The following is a 26,470-nucleotide window of genomic DNA, read 5'->3' as shown; positions in this document are numbered from 1 at the left end:
GGGAGGGCCCTGTCAGCACGGGGAGGAAGACAGATGTACCATCGTCTGGCTGTGGGGATCCGAGGGGATCTGCTCCCTCTTCATTCACTATGCACACATCTCTGTACACCCACACATGTATTTATGGAACGTGCTCGGGGAGGCCCCAGTGTGTTTAGACTGCAAACACCTGAACACTGGCAGCGGTGAACTGAGCCAGGACAGGTGGGTTGAGACGGGTCAAAGGTCACTGGCTTCATTCCAGTTCCCAGTGTAAAAAAACTGCACCATGCACTTTGCTCTGGAAAGCTGTAGATTGCATGTGACAGGTGCTTGCAGGGGTGGACAGCCGAAGTTTACAGGCTGGTCAACAAGAGCAAGATCCCAGACATAACCCTGTTGTACAGACAGAACATCAAGCCTGAATGGTTCAATATGTCAATCTGTGTTTCTTTTCAAATGATTTACTTTTGTTTTTAGAACAAATACTGTACAGAATCTTGAATAGAGTAAGGTGATCTCCTAACTAAGCATAAGTATAGCAGTAGTTATATGAAGTAGTACATTAAAGGAGATTGTTGGTTATGCTAAGCTACATCAGGCCAGGAGCAATCCTCAAACCATGTTCAACTTTCCCTCTGATGTAAATGAGTTTCAAATTTTCTCAAATTGTAGATAGATGCAAGGTCCCAGAGCATGAGAGTCTGTGGGTAGGGCAGCCCACTTCTTTACTTCTTTCAGTGGACAAAAAAAAAACCCCAACACCCACTGACATCTGGCTCTTTCCTTTAATATGAATGTGAACAATCGACATTCTCTGACACACAAGAAATTCAGAAGGGCAAACTTGTCTCCTGACTGTGTGAAAGGAATCAGCCAAAATGGTCAAGGCTGGAACACTACCAGGACATGTGTATCAGTGAAAACTTGGGACTGTTGCATTTGTCACTACTAGGTCTGAGCAGTGGATGTATTCTAGATAAAGGACACGGCCGTCTGGAATTGTCTGAAAGTAGTTCAAGTTGCGCAAAAGACACTTAAACCTTAGATGTGGTTATTTTGATGCCCTTAACCTTTTTGTTCAGGCACTGTTTTGGTTTGTCATTCACAGAGACATACTGTAGCTCCTTACTTATAGCAGTCTATGAGTGTGTCTAGGCTTAGCTGCCCCTTTTGATCAGGCCACAGTAGCGGGGTCCATGGGGAGCTCAACACAAAACACTCATGAGTTAAATGGGGCGATGCGGAAGCTGCGTGACGCTGCTAACCCCCCCCCCCCCGTTTTAGGATGCCCATTCTCCTCTCATTAATCCTGTGTGGATGTTTATCCATGTTGACATTCAACATAGCAGCCTGCCTTCTCTCTGACTAACCAACTGGGTGACTAAGGTTTTTTTTTTTTTTCTTTGATGGAGTTTGCAGGGCTAGCCTAGCTCAATGCACATGCAGGCTAGAGGGACAGAGGGACATTCAATTTGTTAGTCACATCACAGCCAGGCTGCGCAACTGAAATCAGTGTGTGAATATGAATGCGTACCCCCTCAGGAGGGTCATTATCAGTTCTGTGTACTGCAGAGAGGAAAATCAATATGGTCATCATAACGGCCTGGCAAAATGCCAGCCAATATACTGTGTTCAAAGCACAATACATGGCAGCGGATTACTCCTCAACTGATGTCATCTCATTTCATCCCTGTAGACAGAGACACTGTGGGACTGTAATAAGGTCAAGCACATTTAAAAGGGATGAGACATCCAACATCTATGTCACAAAATAATCTAAGAAAGTAACACAAAGTGACAGTCAGGTGGTCTGAAGTAAAGTTTCAGCAGAGGTTTGCCCTGATGAGTTTTTGCCACAAACATAAGCTGGCCTAAGAGCCCCTCACCGGGCCCGCCTTCTGCCTATTGTGTAGGTCCAGTCTTTTTCATTAACCGCTCCACTGAGGACCACAAGGAGGGGAGGGGATGGATGGGCAGGAGAAGGGAAGGAGGTGGTGGTGATGATGGGGGACAAGGAGGGGTCTGCAGAGAGACCCAAAGGGACCTGAAGAGCAGCCGCCAAATGCATGATTAAAAACACACATCAACAGGCAGCGACGGGCACACCGTACACAATATTTACCTCTGCTGGGATGGCAATTTAGAGGTAATCTCTCCCTAAAGTATACACACAATACCAAAGAATATTATCTCTCGACCCTACATGTGAGGGGAGGGGCTGGCATGGAGGGAGAGACCCGAGAGGGAGCAAGGGACAGTTCACATAATATAAAAGAAAAGAAAAGAAAAGAAAAGAAAAGCTGGAGAGTTTGAAGTCATCCTCACACACACCTGTCTGCCCATGACTCACCACGCTCTGGAGTCAGGAAAGAAGAGGAGGGCAGAGGAGGCTTTTCTGCTCAGTTAGCTTCCATGTTACACTTAAGTGAGCTCTCCTCCCTACTTGCACTGCAACAAGTACGTGCATCTCTATCTGTATCGCTGTCAGTGTTTAGGCTCAGAGCTGCTACAGACCAACACAACTAACTCAACGACAAACATGCCGGTGTGGATGCTGTTCCACGTGTCGTCACATCAGGGCAGCAGCTCTGGTTACAACAGCCTAAGAAAATAAGTCCAGGCTGCTGTTGATGGGGGGCCACATTTTGCACCAGAGTGTTTTTGTTCAGTTCACTGAGCTGACGCGTCGCTACAAGCTCCCATGTACAACATGTGTGTCCTTTCAGGGAGAGAGTAAGCGATGGCTGCATCACCATCAGTTAGGAAGCCTCCGAGGCACACACGCCCGCCATCACATTGTCCTGTCATGCAGATGGACACCTCATGGCCCATACTGAGGATCTGGGGAAACTCCTGTCCGCTGTGTAAAATCAAGCTCTCAACTTGACATTAAAAACAGCATGCTGGGTAGTGCACATCGCCACTTTAAAATACACGGGCCAGAAACGCCACAGGGATGCGTCGGCTGTAATATTCAGGAGGGCATGCATGACGTAGACGTAAGATACATTTCCGAGACAAAAATGTCAAACAGAGAGCTGCAAAGCAGGCCCTTGAGGGCCCGAGGGCTGCGTGAGAGAGGGATTTGATGAATTCTGTGAACGTTCCACGGATTCCTCCCTCACGGGGACCTTTGGGAAAAGAATGGGTCATATGCAAATGGCATGCACAGTATGGAGGAGAAGTTTCCCACAAGCTGAGTGTGAAAAGGGCTCTCCCTCCCCATGCCGGGCCTGCTGAATGGGCCTTTTCTTCTGCCACTGAAAGTGTATGAGGTAGAGCAGGCAAACTGCAAAGGTAACTAGGCTCTTTCTCCTCAGGCTTTCTCACTAAAGCCTGAACACACAATGGTTCATTTAAGCATTCAGCCACACAAACCCCAATAAAGCACATCCAAGCGCAGTTAAGGGGGTTACTGAAACTGACTCTGGGTTTAAAACTCCTTTACGAAGGAGAGCACCTTTTTATAGGCTAATGCTCTCAGCCTCCATGGGAGCAGCTAATCATTAAGCTGCCTTAACAGAGGTGGGAGTGTGGTCGTACATCACATCATTTTAATTCCGCTGGATGGTCAGGCCTTTTCCCACCCTGATGGACACGCTGACGGATGAAGCGTCGCCAGAAATCAAACTTTTTTTGCAGGCCTTTAATAAAGGAAAAAGTGAATGGTTGTAATCGGTACCTCTACATGGTCTTCAGTATATTTTTGTTATGATGAGTATGCTCAGAGTAAGGCACCCACATACCCAGGTGTGGAAAATAGCCACCATGTGTGCCGTGCTTTTCATCTGCCAGCCTCTCAGTTGTCACCTGTTGTAAAATTCTTCAGCCTCACCTCAGCCTTCTCACTGAGTCTCTCCACACACCCCCCCTTTCCACTCCACAGGAACACGGAGCCCACAGTTAAAGGGGTCAGGGAGGAATAGATGGAGCAGAGAAAAAGCTGCAGCTCCAACACTTGCCCCCACCCCTCCCTCTTCTCTTCCCCTTTTATTGAACAGACTTAAACACAAACACAATTGGACATGCTGGAAGCAACACAATGGTGGGGGGGGTGGGGGGGTGAAGTCATACCCTGCACACACGCATGGGTGCCTAGGTCAGGGGGCAATCAACAGTACCCCAGCTACTGTGTCTTAACCCCCCAATAAAGGACAAGCTCTGGAAGGAGGAGTGAGTGGGAAGAGATGCAGGGAGAGAGAGCGGAGGCTGGGAGGGGGGATTTTCTTCTTACTTGGCACTTTCAAATGAAGCTGCTGAGGAAGTTGGTGAAAAGCAGCGAGATAAATGAAAAATGTCCTCCTCTGCTAAACTCTTCACACTACAGGGGTGGACCTCTTTAAAATGTAAACAGATGTCTTTTAAAACACTGGAGTGGCATGTGGAGCTCCGGAGCCACTCCCCACCTCCTCCAAAGCCTCCATATGTAGTCCCAAACACTGTTGCGCCAAACAAACTGTAGCTATGGTTAAATTTTTTGTATTGTTCTCCCACAAGCTTACAGCATGTGGTCGTATTCAATCGCTTCTAGACAGGGTGAGTGAGTCCAGGGCACTAAGTATAGTTTAAGTATAGTTTTACCAGGCCAATAAACATGCTCTTCAGCATTACATGAGTTGTTGCCAAGTGCCAAGCGCACAACCTCATTTTCTTTATTTGACGGATGATTCATCAAGGTGTGAGAGTATGCCTCAGAAAAAAAAAGACAGAGAGAAACAGATTAGAGGATGAGACAAATGACCCTTATTATACTATCAAATAAACAGAAATCCCAGCTACCTGTATGTCCACTTACTTCAAGGCATCTCTGAAACACTGTTCTGAAAACACCAGCCCTAACTCTTGAGCGTGGGTACAAAGCTGTCAAAGCACAGCCATGTTTATTTTTGCAAAGAATGTTAACACCGGCCTGGTTCTTCTATTCCCAAATTGCTGTGTTAAATTACGGTTGCAGGGAACGGCTGCTATTCCTGATGGGAGCTGACTGGTGAGAAGTGACAAAGGAAGCTGTAGTATCCCGCCGATTGCAAACACCTGTCGTCCTGCGGGCTGTTAACACCTCTCTGTTTACAGCAGGGAATGGTGCTCACCTTGATCTCAGCTGCCCCTGCTTGCCAGGGACTTGGCAGAAGCCACTGACCATAACAAGCTGGGCACAACTTAAGGGCTTGCTTAATTACAACAGCCTGAGAAATAGTTATCGAAACCTTTTACAACACTGAAAGAAGCCAGTGGGGTGGAGCTGGTTCCTGCAAAGACGACAGCCTGTATTAATGGAGCACAATGTAGTTTTTGTGGAGAAATGCTAATCATAAGAGTAAAACCTTCATTGATACATTTCATTCCTATACAAACTAAATTCGGAATAAACTGAATAAACAAACTGTCCTTAAAGGACAACACAGTTTCATACTGTTTCTCTTTGTTTATGTGTGGCGAACCCTGCCACCTTTCAAGCTTCAAACAGTGTTCTGGGGACCTTGTTTTTTAACAAATATTTCTGAGTTTGTATTAGTACTACTATAAACTACTAGTTTTATTTGGGTTTCTTAATTTATTTTCCAAGACTACACAGTGCCACTTTAACTTCTCAGAAAAAAAAATGTAATAAAAACAAGGCTGTGACACTAGCCTTCATCTAACTTTTACTGAAGAATTCCCTTCAAAAAGCAGAAAGGGTGATTTACATGACACATCAGCAGCCTTGTGGCAGGAAGTGAGGACTTAAAAGCAGACCTTGATGGCTCTTTGAAGCGAATGCAAATGAGGCAAAGTAACAGGAATCACATCTGTTTGGGTTAAAGATGTGACTTTAAAAACCACTTGGGCTGTGTCATTGTAGGAAGAAGAAAAAAAAAAACCTTGTCTCCAGAGTAAATAAGACTACCTTCTCTCAGGAGGCAGAGACACATCCACACCTTGACAGCGGACCGTTATCTGAGGTGTGTCCACACCGTCCACACATTTTACTGCACACGTGCCCCAGGGACGAAACGAACAACAGAACGCACAACATCCAAACCTAAATGGCAGATGAAAAGACGGACGACACGCATATAACGTGTGCCACTCTGGCCATCAGTCATCGGATATCCACAAAAGCGAACACCGTTGTCTTTTCTCCAACGAATTACTGCTTTTAGCACAACAGGAAGAAGCGCCTCTCACCAGCTAATGACACAGGTTTGTTTTGACAGAGTAACAGTGGATTTCCAGCATTAGCCCAGTTCCTTTCGGCTACACTGGGTGGCACAACACATGAGCATGACTAGTTGATATACTACACATGTTGTCAGAGCCGCGACAAAAAAAGGCTTCCTTTCACAGTGAAATAATTACAAATAGTCGCGGACATGGTTTCCAGACAACTCAACAAAGTCCTTCCATTCAGCATGAAGTTACGCAAAATTAACAATACGTGTGTAATAACAAAACAAAACAAAACAAAAAAACAAGAGATACATCGATTAACACCGTGTCCTTCCACGGAGCCTTTTATTCTACTTTGCAGCGACAATAACACTATTTCCACACCACGGTGAGGTGGCCGTGAACCCGCTTAGCTCCGCATACCGAAACGCAGTCTGTGTATCGATAAATATCACAAAGGCTGTGTTAAAATAGGCGATACCAGGCTCCAGGAGAGCAGACTGGAAACACTGAGTGTGGTCAGAGGCTCGCGCGGTCTACAAGAATCAGGATTCCCAGCGCGCGGCTGGAGAGGATCCGCTGTCCTTATATGGGCTGCTCACACAAACAGCGCGTGAGATGTCCCTCGTTCTCCGGAACCTCTTGTTACCCCATCCATGTTTCTGTGGTGCCGCCTGTCCTGACTTTACTATCAAAAACCTTGTTCAAACATGTAATGTGAGCGGTATGAGCAGCAGGACCGAAACACTGTGGCAAGTTGAAACGTAAAGATGAAAGAGCTGCTCAGAACGGGCTTTAACGCAACAACACCCATTTCTTCTTTTTTCAACCATAAAACACTGTAATGGTGTCTCTGATAATATGAACCTGATCTGAAACGCGGAGCAGGCGGGATTCAACCCGACATAACGTGTTCTTTTAGCCCGTGTAGTGCAGCAACAGTGTCCTGCCGCTACCTGCTCCGAGTGAGCGAAAGAAAGAAAGAACAAACCAAACAGTTGCGTCTCATCTGTCCCAGAAACACAAAAGACGACAGAAGTACAGTCATATCTAATGGTTTTAGTTTGCTATTATTCTATTTTTTATTATCATTTTTTTTTATTTAAACAAACAACTGTCGCAATAACAGTCAGGTAGCCTGCCTCAGAAACAGAAACAGGTCCGAGTTTGGTGGTGGGCTCAAAAACTCGACAGAATAAAAGTAAATCAATACATTTAGAGTCCGCAGAGAGGGTCAAAGTACATCAAAATGATTAAAGAGGTATAAAGTGAAGACAAAAGCTGGTCCGCTCATTACAGGGTGAGGTGCGTATAACGGTCTCCGGCGCAGCGGACCGCTAGGCGGAGGGAGAGACGCGACCCAGGTATAACGGTACACCACACAGGGCTGTAATACAGCGCTCACTTGCTACTTCCCAGCACTTTCCGCTACTAAAAACCGGACTTTGGGGCCGCCAAACTTTCCGGTGAAATTACCGGGGGATAGAACAGCCTCTAGACCGTCTCCCTGAAAGAAAAGCTCCATGTCGGAAGTACTTTTACTCACCGTTGTTCCTCCTCGGGTTCGCCTGCTTTCTGCGCTTACACCTGGGGCCATCCGCCATGATCCTTTCGTTGTGTCTAAATGCTGCTGGAGAGTCACCTCCTCTCTCACCCCCTCTCCCCCTCCTCCTCCCTCCCTCCCTTTCACCTCCCCTTCTCCGCACCTGGTTTACGACACTCAGCTTTACGACATCACCTTCCCGCACCTCCCCGACCCACGCTGCCAGAATTGTTCAGTCAGTCCTGGAAGTGAGAGGGATGACTGCGTGTATGGTACCTGGCCAGCCTCTGAGAGCTGTGCGCTCATGTGCAGCTATGTCTTCTGGTCATGAGTAAGTGAAAGGTAGAGGTGATGGTAGTTAAAGGGTTGTGTTCATATTGTTCATCACGTGGTGAACTACACTTTAGTCCCCTTCTATTAGTCTTTGTTACCTGATCACGATGCAGGTTGGACATTTAATGAATGCATTTTTTATTCAGGAATATTTGGGGGGCTGGTTGTCGTAAAGATACTTTTAGGATGGTCATGTTGTGCTTCGTTTGGCAGTGTATCACCTTCCATCTCCTACACACACATACAATTAATACATAATTGTTTGAAGATTTATTTTATGACATAAATTAAGTGACTGGCAATCATCCATTCATTTATTAAAGCACCTTCAAATATGACAATTTGCCACCCTATGTTGACCCACTGACCTACGTGTCATGCTTGTGTCCATGTGCACCTTTGTGTGTTTTGCACAGTAAAGCAGCACACCAGACAGAGGATGTGTGTGTGTTTTGTGTGTGTGTGTGTGTGTGTGTGTGTGTGTGTGTGTGTGTGTTTGAGAGGAAGAGGTCATGAGACTGTCATCACTGATTCAATCCTCCACCTAAAGAAAGACCCTGCTGTTCTCCTGATCCCAGCTCACTGCAGCGGTGATGAAGAGGACACGGACAGACCTCTGTGTACAAACACAACACACACACACACACACACACACACACACACACACACAAACTGGGCTCTTGTGTAAATAGAAAAGGAAAATCCAAGATCACATGTTTGAGGTGAATTCTTCAGGACAGTAGAGATGAAGTTTATAAACCCAGCACAGAATGAACTGATGCTTGAGGTCCCAGGACATGCAATTATAGGTCAGAGAAGTGGCGGTTGCTGCTATTCTTGAAGCAGATGACTGTAAGGTTTGTGGTGCCTGGACCTCTGGTATGTGAGGTGTTCTTATCATTCAGTCTTTTGTGGCAGCTAGACTACATAACCCAGTTCTGTCAGTTGGGTGTCCCATATTGTCAAGACAGGCTGTTCAATGAGGCGACTCCATTTCATCATATATCCAGATATTATGTCACATCGACATAACTCTACGTATGGAGTGTTTAGGTACCTAGAATGACAAGGCCCAATTCAATCAAGCCCATCATCAAAATCTAATTGTTAAACCAACTGTAACTGCTTAACCATAATTCAAGCTTAGCAGATCAGTAACAGCCAATCACAGGACAACAAAACACTGCAGATGGAACTATAACCTCCATTGTTTTGTGAAAGAATAATAGATAATTTAAAAAAAAAGAGGAACAATGTTGAAGGCTTTTAAATCATTTTATATCACATCCATGTTCACATTGTGCATGTATTTAATGACTATATTCAAAGAAAATCCCCCAAATTCCTCATATTTCTGTCATGTCAACCACCTGTCAATCGCTCTTTAACTTGAGAGAGATTGGCAGTGCCCACATGTGTTGCTGGAGCAGCGTGTTTTCACTGTAACCACTAAGAGTGGCTAACTGTACCAGGCTTCGAGTGAACACAGCCAGTGTCGGGTCCAAACACATACTCCGAGACCAACTGCAGTCTGTTTGAACACAGGGAGTCCAGGACTGAGGTGGTGTACAGAGTTTAGCTACTGTGACACGTTTAAAGCTTGCTTGTTTGGGCATGCAGCTAACACTAGTGGTTTTATCAGCTGACTATTGCGAGGCAAGACAGCCACCCTGGTACTGTACTTCCTGTCGTCAAATTGACCGCCTTCTGTCTCGGATGCTGTGTTAGGTTCCACTCTGGCCACTTGGGCCTGCTCCAAATCACTTAATTGGTCATGTTCACTCTGAGCTCCTGGTGGCCCGGTCAGACCGAGCTGGCCAACATGTAACTGCATGGCAGGGGGGCGTGATTTATATTCAGTGCTAAAACTAGTGGCTTTCCGTTTCATGCAGAATTCATCCATGCCCTGATTTAATGCAGTCTATTCTGGGCCGAGACCCATCCTCCATCCAAGTTTTGTGAAAATCCGTTCAGTAGTTCTTGTATAATCCTGCTGACAAACCAACCAATTAACCAATCTCCTCATGGCTTGACAATCAGTGTATCATTCAGCTACATTTGACAGCTTGTATACAGAGGATGGCAGATCTTTGGGCTGAATAATTCAGAAGCAGCTCTCAGGGCAGGCTGCCCAGACAGAGTAATAACTTTAGTGTAACTAACACCTCCAAACTTGTTCCAGGTGGCCTCCTCCACCAATGGACAGCCTGCCTGAGAGGGACTGGTGAAGGGAGGGTGTCCAAACGCTCTCTCTCAGCCTCCCTGATGAAAAAGGCCCCAGAAACAGTTGACATCAGCAGAGATCAATGATGAGACACTATGTTAACCGCGCAGTCCTGGTGGTGTTCCCTGCACAGCCAGCCTGGAAAAATAGGATGCTCGTTATCCAATGGAAAGTCCGGTCTTTCCCATTTTCCTTGGATCACGCCACTATTAGCATGAAGTCATTTTTCAGTGCCTGTGGAAAACAAAGAATAACTATTATACGACCACTACTAATACAAAATAGCCTGAAGACGTCTCTGATGTGTTTCAGAGGAACTGGAGTAAAACTGGGTGATTTATTTTCTCTGGCAAACCTCTGTGTATTTTGTGCTGAAGAACATTCATACATCAGCAAATGAGAAATACAAAGATAGCTCCTGCTTTTGTTGTTAGATCCACGCAGGCTTTCCTGATGGCCCCTGTCTGATTTGGATGAAAGCAGGGTCGGATTGGTCAATAAGAATACATTCATCTGATTTCACAGAAACAGCCACCTCACACAAAAGAGGACATACAGGTGTTACTCACCTGAATGACATCAGCAATTAAGTCGAGACATCATCTTAACTAAAATGGCCCATGAAATACAGCCAAAGGCTGACTCCTGCTCTTCCTATGTGGAGCTGAACCTGAGGCGAGGAGGGGGGGAGAGAGTGAGGGATAAGCAGCCATCCTCCACTACATTAAGGGATCATGCTGCTCCCTGAAAATGAGTATTGATCCTCTTAGGTCCAGGATCGTTTAGGAGATTAATGTGAGTAGTGGTTGAGCTCCACGGTGCTCCACGCAGGACCAGGGGATCAGCTCAGTGGGATGGCCGAGCCAGAGCAGCCTATCAGAGATTGGGGATGGAGGGGGTTGGATGGGGGGGGGCTACGTTTGCACATCCAGCCACAACCCACATTTCTCTGTGCCATCTGAGCCGTCAGTTAAGAGAATCAGCTGGATGTTGGGGAGTCAGAGGGGTGGGTAAGAAAACAGGGGGGAGGCAAGAGAGTGAAAAATAGAACCATTCTGGGGCTCAGAGTGTCAGAGGCAGGCTGGACGGATGGAAAGAAAGTGAGATAGTGGAGAAACAGAGGAAACGAGAGTAGAGCGGAGGAACAGAAAGTGCAAAAGGAGGATGACAGAACAGGTACACCCTGCCCTGCTCCAAATAGAGAGGAGAGGCAGGAGGCAGTGGCAGTGATAGAGAGAGAGACACAGCAAAGACTAAACTGCTTAATCTCTCCCGCGAGACGGCAGCTAAATGTGAGGTCCTCCTCCTCCTCCCTGTTCCACAGACCAGCAACCCCCACACAGCACAATCACCACCATGGCACTCCACTCAGCTGCAGTCAAGGCAGATATACAGCTAAAAGATGCACACACTCACACACTTACACACACACACACACACACACACACACACACACACATACACAATAAAAGCGCATAACTGGAGTCTTCATCGCAACTGATACTGTGGAGAAGAGAAAAAGATCAATTTCAGCCTTGAAGTGGAGCGCCACAGTGCACAAAAAGAGCTGTGAGAATGGAAACGGAGTTCGAAGGGAAACAGGCTTTTGATTTATAAATTCTGCTGCTTTTAACTATCTGGCTCGCGGCAAATAAACAGATCTTATTGCAAGCCTGAGAATTTTCTCATGTCTCTCTCTCTCAAGAGAGGTCGAGTCAGCCCCCCCCTGGGGAAGCTGGTGAAACAAATATCAGCTCAAGTATTCAACAGTAGTTGAATAGATGCTGTCAGAGTGTGAAAGCCAACAATGCAATGTTTGGGGGACTAGATGTCAATCTCGCGGTTTTCCTCAACCAAGCCGGAGTATTCGCAACTCACTTCCGTCTTCCTCTGTGGATTTTTCTCAGGACGGGAAGTAGCTGACACACTTGTTGGAGTGAGCCGCACCCCAAACATCTTTGTCGGGGGGAAAGGTGAATAGGACAGGACCAAAACACTCAATCAGACATCCTAATGGATTTATAATACTCCTCTACTACTCCACCCTCAGAAACATAGTCCACAGTTTACTGGAGCGACAGAGTTTATAAAAGGGTTTCCATGTCATGTGCGTGTTCATCGGAGTCACCGAGTGTGTTCCAGAGCACTTCAGACATATTTCTGAAGTCTCGCCTGATTTCAAAATACCCCGTTATCATGATCAGGCTTGGATTTAGAGACTGCTTCACAGATGGAGGAGACGGAGGATTGCAGTTGTGTAGTGTGATTAAATCCATTTACTCAGTTACAGTACGTGAGGATTTTACTTTAGTGCATTTATTTCAAAGCTGTAGTTGGTGTGACACAGTCGGTGGGTCGATAGACAGAAAATAGTTCCTGTGTGAATGTGCTCACAACAAGGTCTGTGGATTAACTGGAGAACTGGGTCATGATTTCCCAAAGTGGCCTTCACTTCCATTATATAAGGGAAGAAGGACACTGTGCAACTGATATCTCTAAAAATCAGAAACTCACACCAAATCAATCTGAATGAATAGCACTATAGGTGAGTGAATTATTATTTTGGGGTGAACTGTCCCTTTACAGAACAGTTAAGCCAAAAATTAAAACTCAGCCGCCATCTAGTCACCCTATGGTGCTCAGGTGATGTTTCACAGTCCACTAAACAAAACAAATATGAAATGGCTCTGTACAGTTTAACCGTTGGAATCCAAGTCTCCAGAAGTTTCCAAACTGATTTGGAAAGATGTCATTTACACCCTCAATGCACAGTAGAGCTTGCACACCCACTTCAGACAGGGTCCAAGCTTTTAGCCAAACAGCTGTGGTGAAAATGATCATTATATATGATGTAAATCATATCTTTTAAAACTGGTCTATGATCGCTGGGCTTCTGGAGACTTGTACAAGCTGTATGGAACTGTTTTATTAGTTTGTTTGTTTTCTTCATTTTTTTTTAAAAACACGTCCCCAGCTGTGAAGCTCCAGAAATGTTTTGCGGACTACAACGCTTCACCTGACTTAAAAATGACACTGAGTTGAGCAGACGATGATTGAATTTCACTTTTGGGTGAACTGTTCCTTTAAGCAACATTTTCTTTCTAATGTTGGAAGGCTTTTTGCTAAATTATGTTTGTATGATCACCAAGATAATTTTTTTTAAACTTATTTCTGAAGTTGGATTTTTTTTTCCAGTGTACAAAGCTGCTCCAGAACACAACTGTTAGACACCCATGACATATAAAGTGACTGTGATTTGTAAAAGTTGGTGTAGTTCACCTTTAATCTAAGGCAAAACTAGAGGGAAAATATGGGTTATTTAATTTCCTGTATCAATATCTTTCTTCACCTTATATGTCAAAAATGAAGATTAGATAACTTTCAGGGAGAATTGGGGGTAAAGACGCCCCCTCTGACACTCGGAGTAACACAAACAAACATGAACTCCCCTACTCCCATGATTCCACGGGGGTGGGTGGCCACGGGACTGAGAGCTCCTGACCTGTGGGTGAACGTAACGCTGCCTGTCTCCACGGCAGGCCAAGATATATACTTGTTTTGGCTAGCTACATGTGTGTGTGAAGTTCTCCGAACACATGCATGCACATACACATGACCACACACACGCACGCACGCACACACACACACACACACACACACACACACACACACACACACACACACACACACACACACACACACTCACAGCCTCAGGGCTCCAGACAGGCTTGCCCCAGTCTTCTCTCTCCTCTTGTGACTGTCAAAAGGAGACAGCCATCCTCTGGAAAGCCCAGAGTAAATTTATATTGTATTTATTGGAGCGCCTGTTGCATTTTACTGTTCATTTGTCCTTGCGGCTGGAACAGCATTTGTGCGCTCTGCAAAGACGTCAAACTCTGTCTATCAAGGCGTTATTTTTGGAGCCATCTTCTCTCGCAGTTGAAACCGGTGTGTGGTGAAATAGTAGGTGTGAACTGAGGTTTGCTGCAGTGGCAAGATGATGTTCCTAATCTGGTAATGCAGCCTCAGACTCTCTTCTGCTTCTATAATGAAAAGGCTTGCCCAATTCCTACCTGATTTAGATTGGACATGAAAGCCAATCCTGTCTGCACTGTTAAAGGGTTGTGGCGCCCTAAATGCACATTTTCAACCAGGGAGGTCTATCCATGCAGGAAGCTTTCTGCTGGTTTTGAAATATCCGTCTCCACCATGGAAGGAAGCAGAACATGGAGAAAACACCTCACTGAGTGGTGTTCTGTCCTGCCCATGCTCCTTTTAGCTCTGATCTTGGTCTCCACCAACTCCTGAGGGAGATGTCTTTCCCATTATTTGCTTTATATTCCACCACATTCATAAGGTAATTGCCAAACAGGTGTTAGTGGTCAGCGGGTTTATCTGAACTTCAGCTCCCTGCAGAAAAAATGTTGTCAAAGGTTTTTGCAAACCACTGAGTTTGTCGCAATTCTTGGCAGCCTTGTTGGCCAACTCCTGTTATGACAGTCAGGTCAACACATGATGTGAATCTGATATGACTTGATTGTAGAAATGTCAGTGTGGTATATCGGTCCCATAACATGTACAAATTTGAACATATCAGTGGTTTGCAATAATGTTAGTCTCCTGGCTGTCCATTCATTTTACGTTGTATTGGAGAGTGTGTATCTCAAGCACTTGGCGAGTCAAACCAAAAATATCTGAACAGCCAGAAACCATATGGGTTGAATGAGCTTTTTTAAATTAAAAAAAAAGGTAATAGAGGAGATGTGTATATCCTGACTTGCTTCTCCTCGCGCTTAAAAAAAACAGACAGATAGCAGCTCACAAAAAATAATGGTGCTCACTTTTCATTGATGACAGAGCCTTTTAATGCACACTAATATGCTGCCTTTCCCCTATGTGAGTGTATTTCTATGTATGCCACATTTCCATTACGTGGTAACACGTCTGAGAGCGTGTATAGGTACAATGATAAGCTCTATGAGTGAATAGTGCGTGGGTGGTTTATGTTTGTGTGTGCGCTCATGTTTCGATCTGTGATAGGCTACTGCTGTTTTCACTGGATGAATATGAATACCACACACCTACTCTTTTCCCACACACACTCATCATCAGAACATTTTTTTTTTCTATGCACATGAATAGTGGCGGTGCACTATAAATGAACATCCAAAATGCCAGCCAATTACTATGGTGTCCCTTTACTCAACCTCTCCATATTAAGCCCTGGTTGTCAAACAGATTGTCTCCGGTGCTGCGAGCAGCTTGTGCTGTGAAACTGTTTTCATTAAGGGAGGATTGCCATGGGCCTTAGGCTGGCGGCTTAATGTAATTTCACAGCTCAGCGTCCGTGCGGCCACTTCAGGGTCCAACCATGGCCACCCACACCTTTACAAGAGCCAGCCGAGAGGTGCTGAAAGGGTGACAGGCTGCTAGTAACTTTTAGGAGCGAAAAGGGAGCCCCAGAATGAAATTCCAGCACATGAAATGACTGCAATAATAACGTAACAGCCAGTAAGGCTTTGGAAATAAACATGAACAGAGATAGTCCTCATTTAGCGTTTCTAATGAAGTGTTCAGGAAAGGGAAACTTACCCAGCAGTGGGTGTGTTCAGATATCTGATGAGGGGATGTTCAAAGAAATCAACTGGGATTCTTATATTTGTCATATGGAAATTATCAGCGATGCACTGCAGGATTTGGTTCACACACAGATTTTTTCTAAATATTTTCCTGGCTGTCTCTAAAAGGACAGAATAATGTGAGTAATATGACACGATGCTCATTCAAACTTACTTTCATTATAAAATCACCAAGGATGTTTTTCATAAATACCGCACAGCTCAAGCTGGCACAAACTGCACCGGCTGCTTACTAAAACACCCTTAGCAAAAATTAGTATACCTGAAGTTCATTTTATTAAGTATGCTTGAGTATAAGTATAGCAAGTATACTATGGACCATATACTTGTAGCATACTAGAAAGTATACTAATTTAATACTTCTCCAGACTAAACTGGAACATTTCAAGTTTATAAAAGTATACTTTAAGTATACTTTATAAGGTCATTTTAAGTTTACAGAAGTACACTTTCAAGTATACAACAAGTACACTCATCTATATACTACCAGTGTACTAAGTATATACTTCTAGTCGACATTTTAGTTTATTAACATGTAAGTTTATAACAAGGGTAAAACCTCAAAACAAATGTGTGAAATGAAAAACATTTGCTTTCTGCTAAATTAAATGTAAGAACAGGTCAACAACTTAACCTTATTCTGTACTTACATCAAGATATACTAAGTATTAGTATTTATTATATGGCAAACACAAGTCAGAGATTTGCCATTTATTACCATACTCACCACTCACTTTTCAGTATAAGCCAAGTATAGGTCACTATACTTTTCTTAAGTATATAAAATATAGTATATAAAAAGTACACTTCAAGTATACTGCCTCAGTTTTAGTCTTAGTCAGTTTTTGCTAAGGGCAGCAACTCCCAAAACCACATATATCACCAGTCCTTAAATAACAAATCACTGTTGCAGCTCTACAGCTACACACGTACCAGACCTTGGTCGCACGGCCAAAGTTTGGTTAGATTCAGTCACAAAAACAACATGGTTCAGTTAAGCAAAACATTGTGGTTTGGGTTAGAATAACAAGGTTACGTCTGTTACTTCAGTTACAAGTGTACCTATGTTACTTAAGTAACTTCGGTACGTAATGTCACTTCAGTCCCCAGCTTCCTCTCCAAATGGGAATATCCCGCATCATACTATTTCTCCTACATCTCTTCCTTTGCTGCTATAATTACTACAGTGGCTACAGGTCGCCGGCTAACAACAAATGTTGATATGGTAATATTAATATGTTAATATGTTTTGTTATTTCGGATGAGGACAGGCTTGCTTATTCAGAGCGCCACACTCAGTAGCACTGCGCCATCAGCACAGTGAGTTTTGAGAACAGTTGACATGGCAGTCCTGTCTAAATGTAGCAACTGTGGACTCATGGTTGATTTAACTGAACTAATTAAAAAAAAAAAAATGAGCAGAGAAGAGTGAGCTGTTTTGAAGTAACTTCAGCTACCTCCTAGCTAGCTGGTTGCTTTTTAGCTCAATTTCATGAGATTTTCTGACAGATGACTCATTCATACATAAAACACTACTTTATAAGCAGCCACTCGAATTTTTGGCACAGAGCATCAGATTGACTTAACCTTTATGTATAGTCCAGTTTCGCAGGTATCATAGGTACATATGTGAAGGCATTTTGTTGCCTCAGATGTCAACACACATACAGTTTTGCTCATGTGTATTTTTAACAGTTCAACCCGGATCACCTCTTGAGTATTCCCCTCAAAAGTGTAAGACAAGCGTGCAGCAAAAGTCCAGATTAGTAACATGTGGAGAGCGTCACAGCAATATGACATCTGGACAAAAAGTGAGTGTGAGATAGACTAGTATTTCATTTTTATGTTTTGCAACCTTGGTAAGAGCAAGAGGGCCTTGACTTCATGGCTTGGAAAGGAGGAGAGGTCCAAAGAGCAACAAAGCGTGGCTGTTGGAACCCTTACACATAACTACACAACCACAAGCGTGATGACACACTCATAGAACGCAGCCGGATAATCCAACAAGGAAAAAGAATATGAAATATAATATGTGCCTTCCTTCATTTTGCAGATATTTCATCTGACTCTCTTTTTCCACATTTCTCTTTGCCCCATGTGCCCTGAGATGAAGTGCCTGAAGGAGTCATTTTTCTCTCTGAGACTGAAAAGGTTTGTATGATTCTCATATTTCAGTATTTACTGATTAGTTTGACATGTTGGGAAATATGCTAATTATCTTTCTTGCAAATAGTTTGATGAGAAATTTGTTAAAATGATCATGTCTGTGCTGTAAATATGAAGCAACAGCCAGGAGATGGTTGACTCAGTTTTAAGGGAGATTACGTGCTGGACTAAATCTGGTCTTGAGTTTATGTGGGCTATTGTCGTCACTGTACGGTTGCCAAGCAACCAGCAGGGACTCCTGTAAATCACTGCGCCTAGCCAAGAAATAGTGACAGATGTTGATTTTACACTTCAGTTTTTGTACAAATTACACAAACCAGGTATTACGTGAGAAACGGCGAGCTTTAGTCGACAAATTTTACTTTTATTTTAAGACAGAGTCAGGTTTCCCTCTGTTTTAGTCTTAGCTAACAGGCTGTTGGCTATATCTGCATTTAGAGACAGACGTGTTTCTATTGACAGGAAAGCAAAATGTCCTAAAATGGCAAGTTATTGCTCTTGGTATGGAGCTGGAGTCAGGGTATGCTTAGTCTAGTTTATCATAAATACTGGAAATATGGCGAACACAGTTAGCCTGCCAGCACCTCCGAAGATCTCTAATTAACACATTTTATTGGTGAAAATCCTAGTTTGATTTTCTAGTGGGAATTGTATGTTACAGCTATACAATGACAACCAACAGTTTCATTATTTGCACTTCTGTGTAGCGGCTATGGCTTGCATAATTCAGTCATGATTCAGTTGGTGAGGTGGCAGGCCTCAAATCTGCCAACTTGGGACAACAACCCTTTGGGATCCTGTGCACTGTGACTGACCCAAGCTGTTGTTTGAGCAACAAATAGCACCTGCATGTGACTCCATCCAAAACCACCTCATGTTTCAACACTTCTGATTGTGTATTGATTACACAAATTAGAAACAACATGCTAGTGAGCTTTTGTAAGGTTGCGAGCACTTTTTCCACTTACGAGAGATTCAGTTCAGAATTTGCCATCTTCAAATTTACTTAGTATTTTTTGGAATCATGCTTATTTGTTTTCATCAAGAATTAGAAGAAAAGATCAATACCATTTTCATATATGTCAATGTTGTATATGTTCAATTTGTAGCTTGAGCCTGCAGATGGGCAGCTTATTTTAAGACCTAAGCGACTAACTAATATTTCCATTATCGATTCGTCTGCAGATTATTTTCATGATTAATTAATTATTTAGCATATAAAAAAAAATGTGGGAAATGCTCATCACATTTCTTTTCTTGCTCTGCTTCTTTTGTTTGACCAAAGGTCCAAAACACAAAAAACATTTCATTTGCTGTCATAAATGGAAAGCAGCAAGTCCTTAAATTAAGAGTTGTTACCAGTAAATGTTCAAATCACTGAAATTGTTTACCTGTTATCAAAGTAGTTGGGAATTAATTTTGTTTTTTATCAGCTAATTGATTAATTGACTAATCAGCACAGCTCGAGTTAGTTATCCTGACTCAATCCGGTGGTAATAAAATTGCCGCACAAGCTCATTTTATATCCTGTTTGTTTCATCTCCACAACAACTTGATTGTAAAAACAGCAGGATGTGGTTTTCAGTCTAAATGCTAACTAAAGCTAATTGGCTGCTGTCTGCATCCTCATATTTACTGTAGCCTACACACATTAGTGTGTGATCAGTCTTCTCATCTCACTCTCATTTTTTGTATTTCTCAAACTGTTGACCTATTCATATGACATGGCCCCTATGAAAAGACCTCAGCTTGACATGCTGATTACTCACATGACCATGAAGCCCCACACACAGGTACAGGACTCTCATGACACCAGACAAATTACACCTAAGGCACACCTACCATCATTTAGAGCGCTCACTCATTACACAACCGTTGGGATGATGATATTTTAAATAACAGAACAAAGCATAAGGTATATTCTTTATCTATACGATTAGAACAATGTCTTGAAATAAAACAATGGATGACTCAGTAAATGAGTCAAATACAATCATCCCAACCTTCACATTATGAGTCACGTACAAGAGATGCTCATGCTTATTCAGTGTGTCCACTGAACTGTGCAGCCTCTTCATTTAATATTTCCATAAGGTTGCATATGAGTGTATGCCAGGCAATCCCTGTAATAAGGAGGTAATGTATTCTGCGCCAATGGCAAAAAGGTACGCTTGAAACATCCCTCACAGGAGCAGCAGTTTTCAACTTGACAGTGGACACATACATAATTAAGCCAACAAAAAAAAAAAAAAAATGAATATTTCATCTCGAAGCATTTTCATCTCCAAACATCAAAACACCTCAACGTCTCAGATAATGAGCAAGGTAAATTACTTTTATTCACAGAGGGAATAAGCAACAAGGAGCGCTCACTCAGTGGACCTCGCTTAAAAAATATATCAGCTTGAAAAGAAGAGGGAGAACTTACAGCAGTCGTTTTTGTATTTTGCCAGAATTCTTTGTGTCCTTGGAGCAGCCAGTTGTTTTAACATGCAAAAATAGCTAATTCTTTTCCATGATTGTTTGCCTAAGCCTGTTTCAGAGCTGTAATTGTCTTATTATGTTATATTACAGTGTCAGCCTTAATGCTTTGTAGTCTGATCTGGCAATAACTCACACTGACCTGTAATTCATGACTTGCCGTCCATGAGTCGCCTGAGGATTTTTGGGTTTACAGATATGTATGCACGTGCCAATGGAGAGGATGAATTATTCCATAACCTTGCAGCTGTTAAATTTTACTGGTGTGGTCTATGTAAGTTTAGCTTTTGCAAAATTTCCAAAGAACAGGCTGTAAATTGTGTTGCAGTAGCTTGAAATGGCTGTGTGATACAGGGGGGGAAATAGGTGCTTCAGCAGCACCAAGCTGGAGAGAATTACTTTGACCATCAAAACCTGACTCAGACTGGCTCCCTGCACACCTTCATAGATGGGAATTAACCTGCCACAGCTTGAAACGCTTTACTGAGCGCTGGTCGATACTGTCATTATCCTAAAGCAATTCCTAATTCTATTTGCCCCTGAGCTAAAGATCCTTGTATTGATCACAAAGTCAGGATGCCACAACTACTTTTTTCTACAGTTAAGACCTCTATGTGTTGTGTTAAAAAAAAAAAAAAAAGGCACTTAGCTTATATAGTCCACAACACATGCCCGGCCCAGTTTCCTGGATGAAATGCTGGCAATGAAAGTCCCTGCAGACTAGCGATACGTATGTGCAGTGGCCCTGAGTGTAAACTCACGACGGCATTTCAGAAACGCCACAGCATTTCAGCAAACAGAAGAACAATTCAGAAAAAACTTGTTAAACACAACTACATTTCTGAAAACGGGCTGGTTTTTCAGATCACAGAGAGACAGATCAAAGGTGAAACAGCACTTCTTGGCTGTGATTATGCAGAATCAAGTCCCACCTTTTCGGTGATCGGAAATGTTGTTATGTTTAATCAACAGGGCCACTGTACATACAGCTATGTCAACTTGATTGACATCAGTCATCAAGTTTTATATTGGAAGTGGAGGAGATGGTGGTGGAGCCACAGGCGAGACAAGCCTGTGACTGCTGAGTGCTTTTCAGCTGCTTTTTTATGTAATTGTGATGCCAGGGACTAAAGCGTTTTTCAACATATGATTGACAAGTTGCAACTTTTAAAAAATACCAAATTTTAAGTTATCCATGCAGCAAAAATGTACATTGCCACAACTTTTGGAGAGACATGCCACTGAAAAAAAAATATATATATATATCATTTTGAATGTTTAAACACATTTCAGAGTCGTACCTGAGGATTTATTCAAGTTTACAGTCACAAGACACACATGCTAGTAAGTGGTGGCTCAGGGTTTCATCAAGGGTTACAGAGAAAAGGCAACTGTCTTTCATATCCTGTTTTGGGAGATGAGAAATATTGATATTACTCGCTGAGCACTATCAGCATGAAACAGAGACTTTGAGAAAAGCAGCAGTCATAACACCTGTACTGAAGTTCCTGATTACATGTCTTTGTTCTCAAAGCTTCTGTCACTGCTGCTGCTTCTCACTGTGTGTGTGTGCGTGCGTGTGTGTGTGTGTGTGTGTGTGTGTGAGAGAGAGAGAGAGAGAGAGAGAAAGAGAGACAGAAAAAGACATAGAAATCCTGAGTAGCTTGAAACTGAATGTGTCTTTTTCTGTTTCTGTCTGTCTGTCATCCACACACACACACACACACTCACACACACACACACACAGACAGACAGAAGGCATTGCCACCTGCCACAGACTATACACAGCGGCCTGTGACAGTGGTTAACAGAACAGGACATGTGTAGCCCCAGGTGACTCAAATTGCAAAACTAACAACACCATGCTTCATTGCACCAAGAACGTGGTGTGAAATACCAGTAGAAAGGGCGTGTGTGTATGTGTCTGTCAGTTCACATGTATGTCTAAATGTGTGGGTTTATGAGTATGTATTTACAGATTCACCCCACACATTTCTATAACTAATATGGACTCAGTTAGGATCATAAAAGCTGACTGAAGCACAAACTAAATCAAGACACAAAGAAGTAGTCATCAGGACTCTTCATTCTTCATTTAATCAAACAGTAAGATTCAAACATATGTGGGGAAATTGAATTGAAAATCTGAATTTGCTCGGGAAAACCCTGGACACATGCAGCAAATGGATGTTTGTATGTTAACTCTGTGAACTTCAGCATCTACAACAGCTGGTTTTACAGGGTAGGGCACTTCAAAACATACATGAGCGGTGTGCTCCCTCCTCGTGCTCACAAACATTATAGAAAGTAAAAGTGATGAAAAGGTCAAAGGTAATTGCTCACAATGGCCCTCATTTATCAGTCTTGCTTGAAAAAGTGTGCAGATCTGAGCGCAGAATTGGTCGCACGACAGGACCCACGTGTGATTTATGAAACATTCGTATCTGACCAATTCCAGCGTACGAATGACCAGGTCTTGATAAATGCGGCGGCTGAATTTGATTGTCATTAACATGTTACATCCCTAGGAGGCCTCGCCCACTGGGGTCAACCCTGGAGAGAAGAAACACTGGCAAGAAGAGAAACTTTTCCGAGATGGAGATCTGCATCCCGGCAGCGCCAGCACATCACAGGCATTCCATTCACTAATGCAATGTTGTGCAAAGCTGAACAGGTCAAAATAATATCGCACACTTTCTCTGGGGTATACAGCAGCGTTCCCCCTGCTGGTCCGAGACGGAGACACCTGCCCTTCAGCAACCCGAAGCAGCTCCACCCGTGTGCGTGTGTGCACACTATTGAATTTGTGCTCCTGCTCTGTAGCAGAGCATGTGAGCGAAGCTGAGCGGTGAGAATTTCTGCTCCCCTCTTATGTGGGTGTTCGCTGCTTCGCTCCATCGCTCAAAGTTATACCAGACAGCTCCGCTCAAAGACCGCTCTCCGCTCACTTAAAATTTCATTCAGCTCCGGCGAAATCGCTCCACGCTCGCTCAGATTTAAAAGAGGGAGCAATTCCCGACATTGCACCTATATGACCTGTCTGCTTGCTTTTCGAAATATTTTACAAACTCCATCTCTCAACGAATGACCTCCGATGTAGGCTAACCCTTGAAGGCACACGTGAGTCTGTGTGGACTCGTGCATGCCCAAGACTCGTGGAGATCGGTATCGGAACGGAACTGGAGCAAAACGGAACCATCGCTCTGGCCTTTTGGATAAAAACCTGCTCTGCGCTCCGACTTCGCGCGCTCCGCTCACATGCCCTGCTCTGTAGCAGGGTTTACCAGCGGGGTTATTAGGCCTTACTTTAATTAGTTGTCATGTTAGGCTGTTTAGCCTATCATATTTTATTTTACAAAAAAAAGTGGCATCAGTAAAAACGTGGGCTTTTTATTTATTTATTTATTTTTTAAACCGTTATTCGTTTTAAGAATCCATTTTGATCCGTTCTAAATATGTGACTGCTTATGCTTAATGACAGCTGAGGTTTGCTTAATAATTATTTTCGGACTCAGCAAGATTTTGCTGTGCTGCACCGCAAAATCCACAGGCTTAGATTTGCACACACGAGCTCAGGCCTGACGTGAGATCTGATCGTAGCTTCCGCTCACGTCCAAATTGATAAATGCCGAAGCTTGCGTGGAAATGGTCGTACGCGCGTTTTTCTGCCGTACGTTTGTTTGATAAATGAGGGCCAATGTGTGCATGTTGCTGTGATGTTGTGTGTTCATGCCAGTGAAGCCAGGCTCGTGGTTGTCTGAGGTTAGCACTTGGAATTCTCAATTGGACAACCATTCCATTGCATTGTTCTGTGTTGGAGGTGTTTTTTTTTTTTTTTCCCCCAAGTGCTTTGGAATGCAGCACATTGACTGGAAGTCAATAAAAACTAAACTAACAAGGCGATGAGGTGCAGGTGAAGAGAGGTGGAGAAACACAAATGAGCAGAGTGACGTGAAGACCTGCTGAGCTGGGAAGAACACTGGGAACAGGGCTGGGCTAACAAAGCAGATGCAGGGCAGATGTGGAGGGGAAGCAGGCTGGGGAAGAACACTAGGAACACAACAGGAGGGGAAAATACAGAAAACTCAGTAAGAAGGAAGGAGAAGGAAATCAGCTGGCATTTTTGCACACTAGTCTCAAATTCAATGGGTTTTTGAATGTTTTTTTTTTTTGTTGGTTTATACCTAAAATAAGGTCTGTAGTAAACACAAGCTTTAGAGATTTTAATGTTTTGTTCTGATATGATATAAGTCAGTAATTGTGAATTGTGAAGCTTTTATATGTGTTTAAATGGCAGTTTCTATTAAGTGTCTACATGAGACTACAGAGGTTTTTGAAACATTAACTGCCATCACAGCAAACACAGAGACTCATCTACTCACCAGTCTGTCTTTCCAGGCCCAAAGCATTTCATTGTTAGTTATTCACTTAAGTTTGATTTATTATAAAATGACAGTTAATAAGAATTATCATATAGTATTATGTATTATATATATTATATATAGGCACACTTTCCATTAAGAAGGGCACTAGCATTGGACTTGAAAGTTTCCTTTTAATTAGAGAATCAAACGCATGACTTTTACCTTTAATTTAGTATGATGACACAGTGCTATTGCTGCAGCTGAGTAATGACAGTAAATACTTCATCCACATCGCAATCGCTTATTCGTATTACGTAAAACCGTTGATGGGACACTTTTCGCTATGAGTGTGTGTGTGTGTGTGTGTGTCCGTGTGTGTGTACACCTCATCCTTGCATTGTCATCACAGTAACGTTCGGCAGGACGCTCAGATCCACAGTCTGTGGCAAGCGCTCAGCTGTGTCAGTGACGCGCTGTGTTGTCCCGCTCAGATTACTACCCGGCCGCTCATTGGCTGCTCTCACCGAGCACAGCGAAGTAGGTCTCCGGAATGTTACGAGCAGTACCATTTGCGCCTACACGGGGGTTCGTGCAGGAAATTGATGACCGTAAGATGTCACTTCCTCACCCGTCTGAAACGCACACTGTTCGTCGAAGCACTAACGTCACTTGAACTTGATTGTTCTGGTTGTCTTTTCACGCACAAGCAGAGAAATGTGATTATCTACAACTCGGTCATATTTGTTTCACCCCGCCGGACCGAGCTGACGGTTTGGCTCAAAATGGCTGGAGAGGAACATTTATGAAGATCGACGGTTTTGCCAGGTATTTACAAAAAATGAGCCTGCCTGTAGATTGAAGGCGCATCCTCCACATAACTGGGGATCCAGGTGAGACATGATTACAGTCATTCCGACATTTTCACCCTGCCAGCTGCTTTCTCCGAGGCACATGAAGCCAAACCGGGATCGTTTACAGTGTTATCACGGTAGCCTCTACATGCAGCAGTGAGGCGCTCTGGCTCTGCTCTGTATTTACAGTATGAACACCAGAGTCCAACTGAAATAGCAGTCCTCACAAAGTGTAGGTTTCGCACAGTGCACATGCAACAAACGGCGCGCAGGTAAAGGTGCCGTGGGTGTCAGAGCGTGTGTAGCTAATGCAGAGCAGGCCTGTGGCTAACCCTGCAGCTGTGCATCGCAGGCATACGTCATCAGGCTAGAATTCCCTGCAGTAAGATGTGTACACGGGCAAGATGTGCAAACAGACAGTGGACTGTTCCTGTCCCCGTGGACAGCCTCACGTCTGTCCTCAACTCAGCTGCTCTGTGTGAGCAGTGCTGGATGTGCAGCTGTGCAAGAGTCCATGATGGATGTGGAGCCAGGAGGAGGGAGTTTGTCATGCTGGGTAGATGTTGGTTTGTTTCTTTTCCGGAGACATTGTGCAGAGGGGTAAACTAGGTGTACTTGGATGTGTGCCATGCTTTCGCCTTGAACAGAGTTATATTTGGTGTTAATCAGGTGAAATTAACTAATTTAACTGCTATGGATATCTCTATAAAAGCAAGGAATCTCTGTCTGTGTATGTG

The 26,470-nt window shown here is 43.6% G+C and overlaps 2 protein-coding genes across 3 annotated transcripts in view; one reads left to right on the top strand and one right to left on the bottom strand.

Annotated features, from left to right (window-relative positions):
• The window catches only part of zeb1b (zinc finger E-box binding homeobox 1b), a 53,866-nt gene extending 46,098 nt beyond the window's left edge, over nucleotides 1-7,768 (bottom strand). Inside the window, exon 1 of the mRNA XM_037079774.1 lies at nucleotides 7,679-7,768. Coding sequence (XP_036935669.1) covers nucleotides 7,679-7,736 — 58 coding nt within the window. The 5' untranslated portion in view covers nucleotides 7,737-7,768. The remainder of the gene's footprint in view (nucleotides 1-7,678) is intronic.
• A 17,744-nt stretch (nucleotides 7,769-25,512) lies between these two features.
• Nucleotides 25,513-26,470, top strand: part of znf438 (zinc finger protein 438) — a 57,067-nt gene continuing 56,109 nt past the window's right edge. The window contains exon 1 of one of the 2 annotated variants that reach the window (XM_037079593.1): nucleotides 25,513-25,707. The gene's annotated coding sequence lies outside the window, so the exon portion shown is untranslated. Of the gene's footprint in view, nucleotides 25,773-26,470 lie in introns of both variants that reach the window. The other variant, XM_037079592.1, reaches the window with a different exon arrangement.

The sequence above is a fragment of the Acanthopagrus latus genome, chromosome 19, assembly GCF_904848185.1.
Source record: "Acanthopagrus latus isolate v.2019 chromosome 19, fAcaLat1.1, whole genome shotgun sequence".
In the NCBI taxonomy this organism is placed as follows: domain Eukaryota; kingdom Metazoa; phylum Chordata; class Actinopteri; order Spariformes; family Sparidae; genus Acanthopagrus; species Acanthopagrus latus.
The sequence above is the reverse complement of the archived record's forward strand: the minus strand, read 5'-3'. Positions and strand labels throughout refer to the sequence as shown.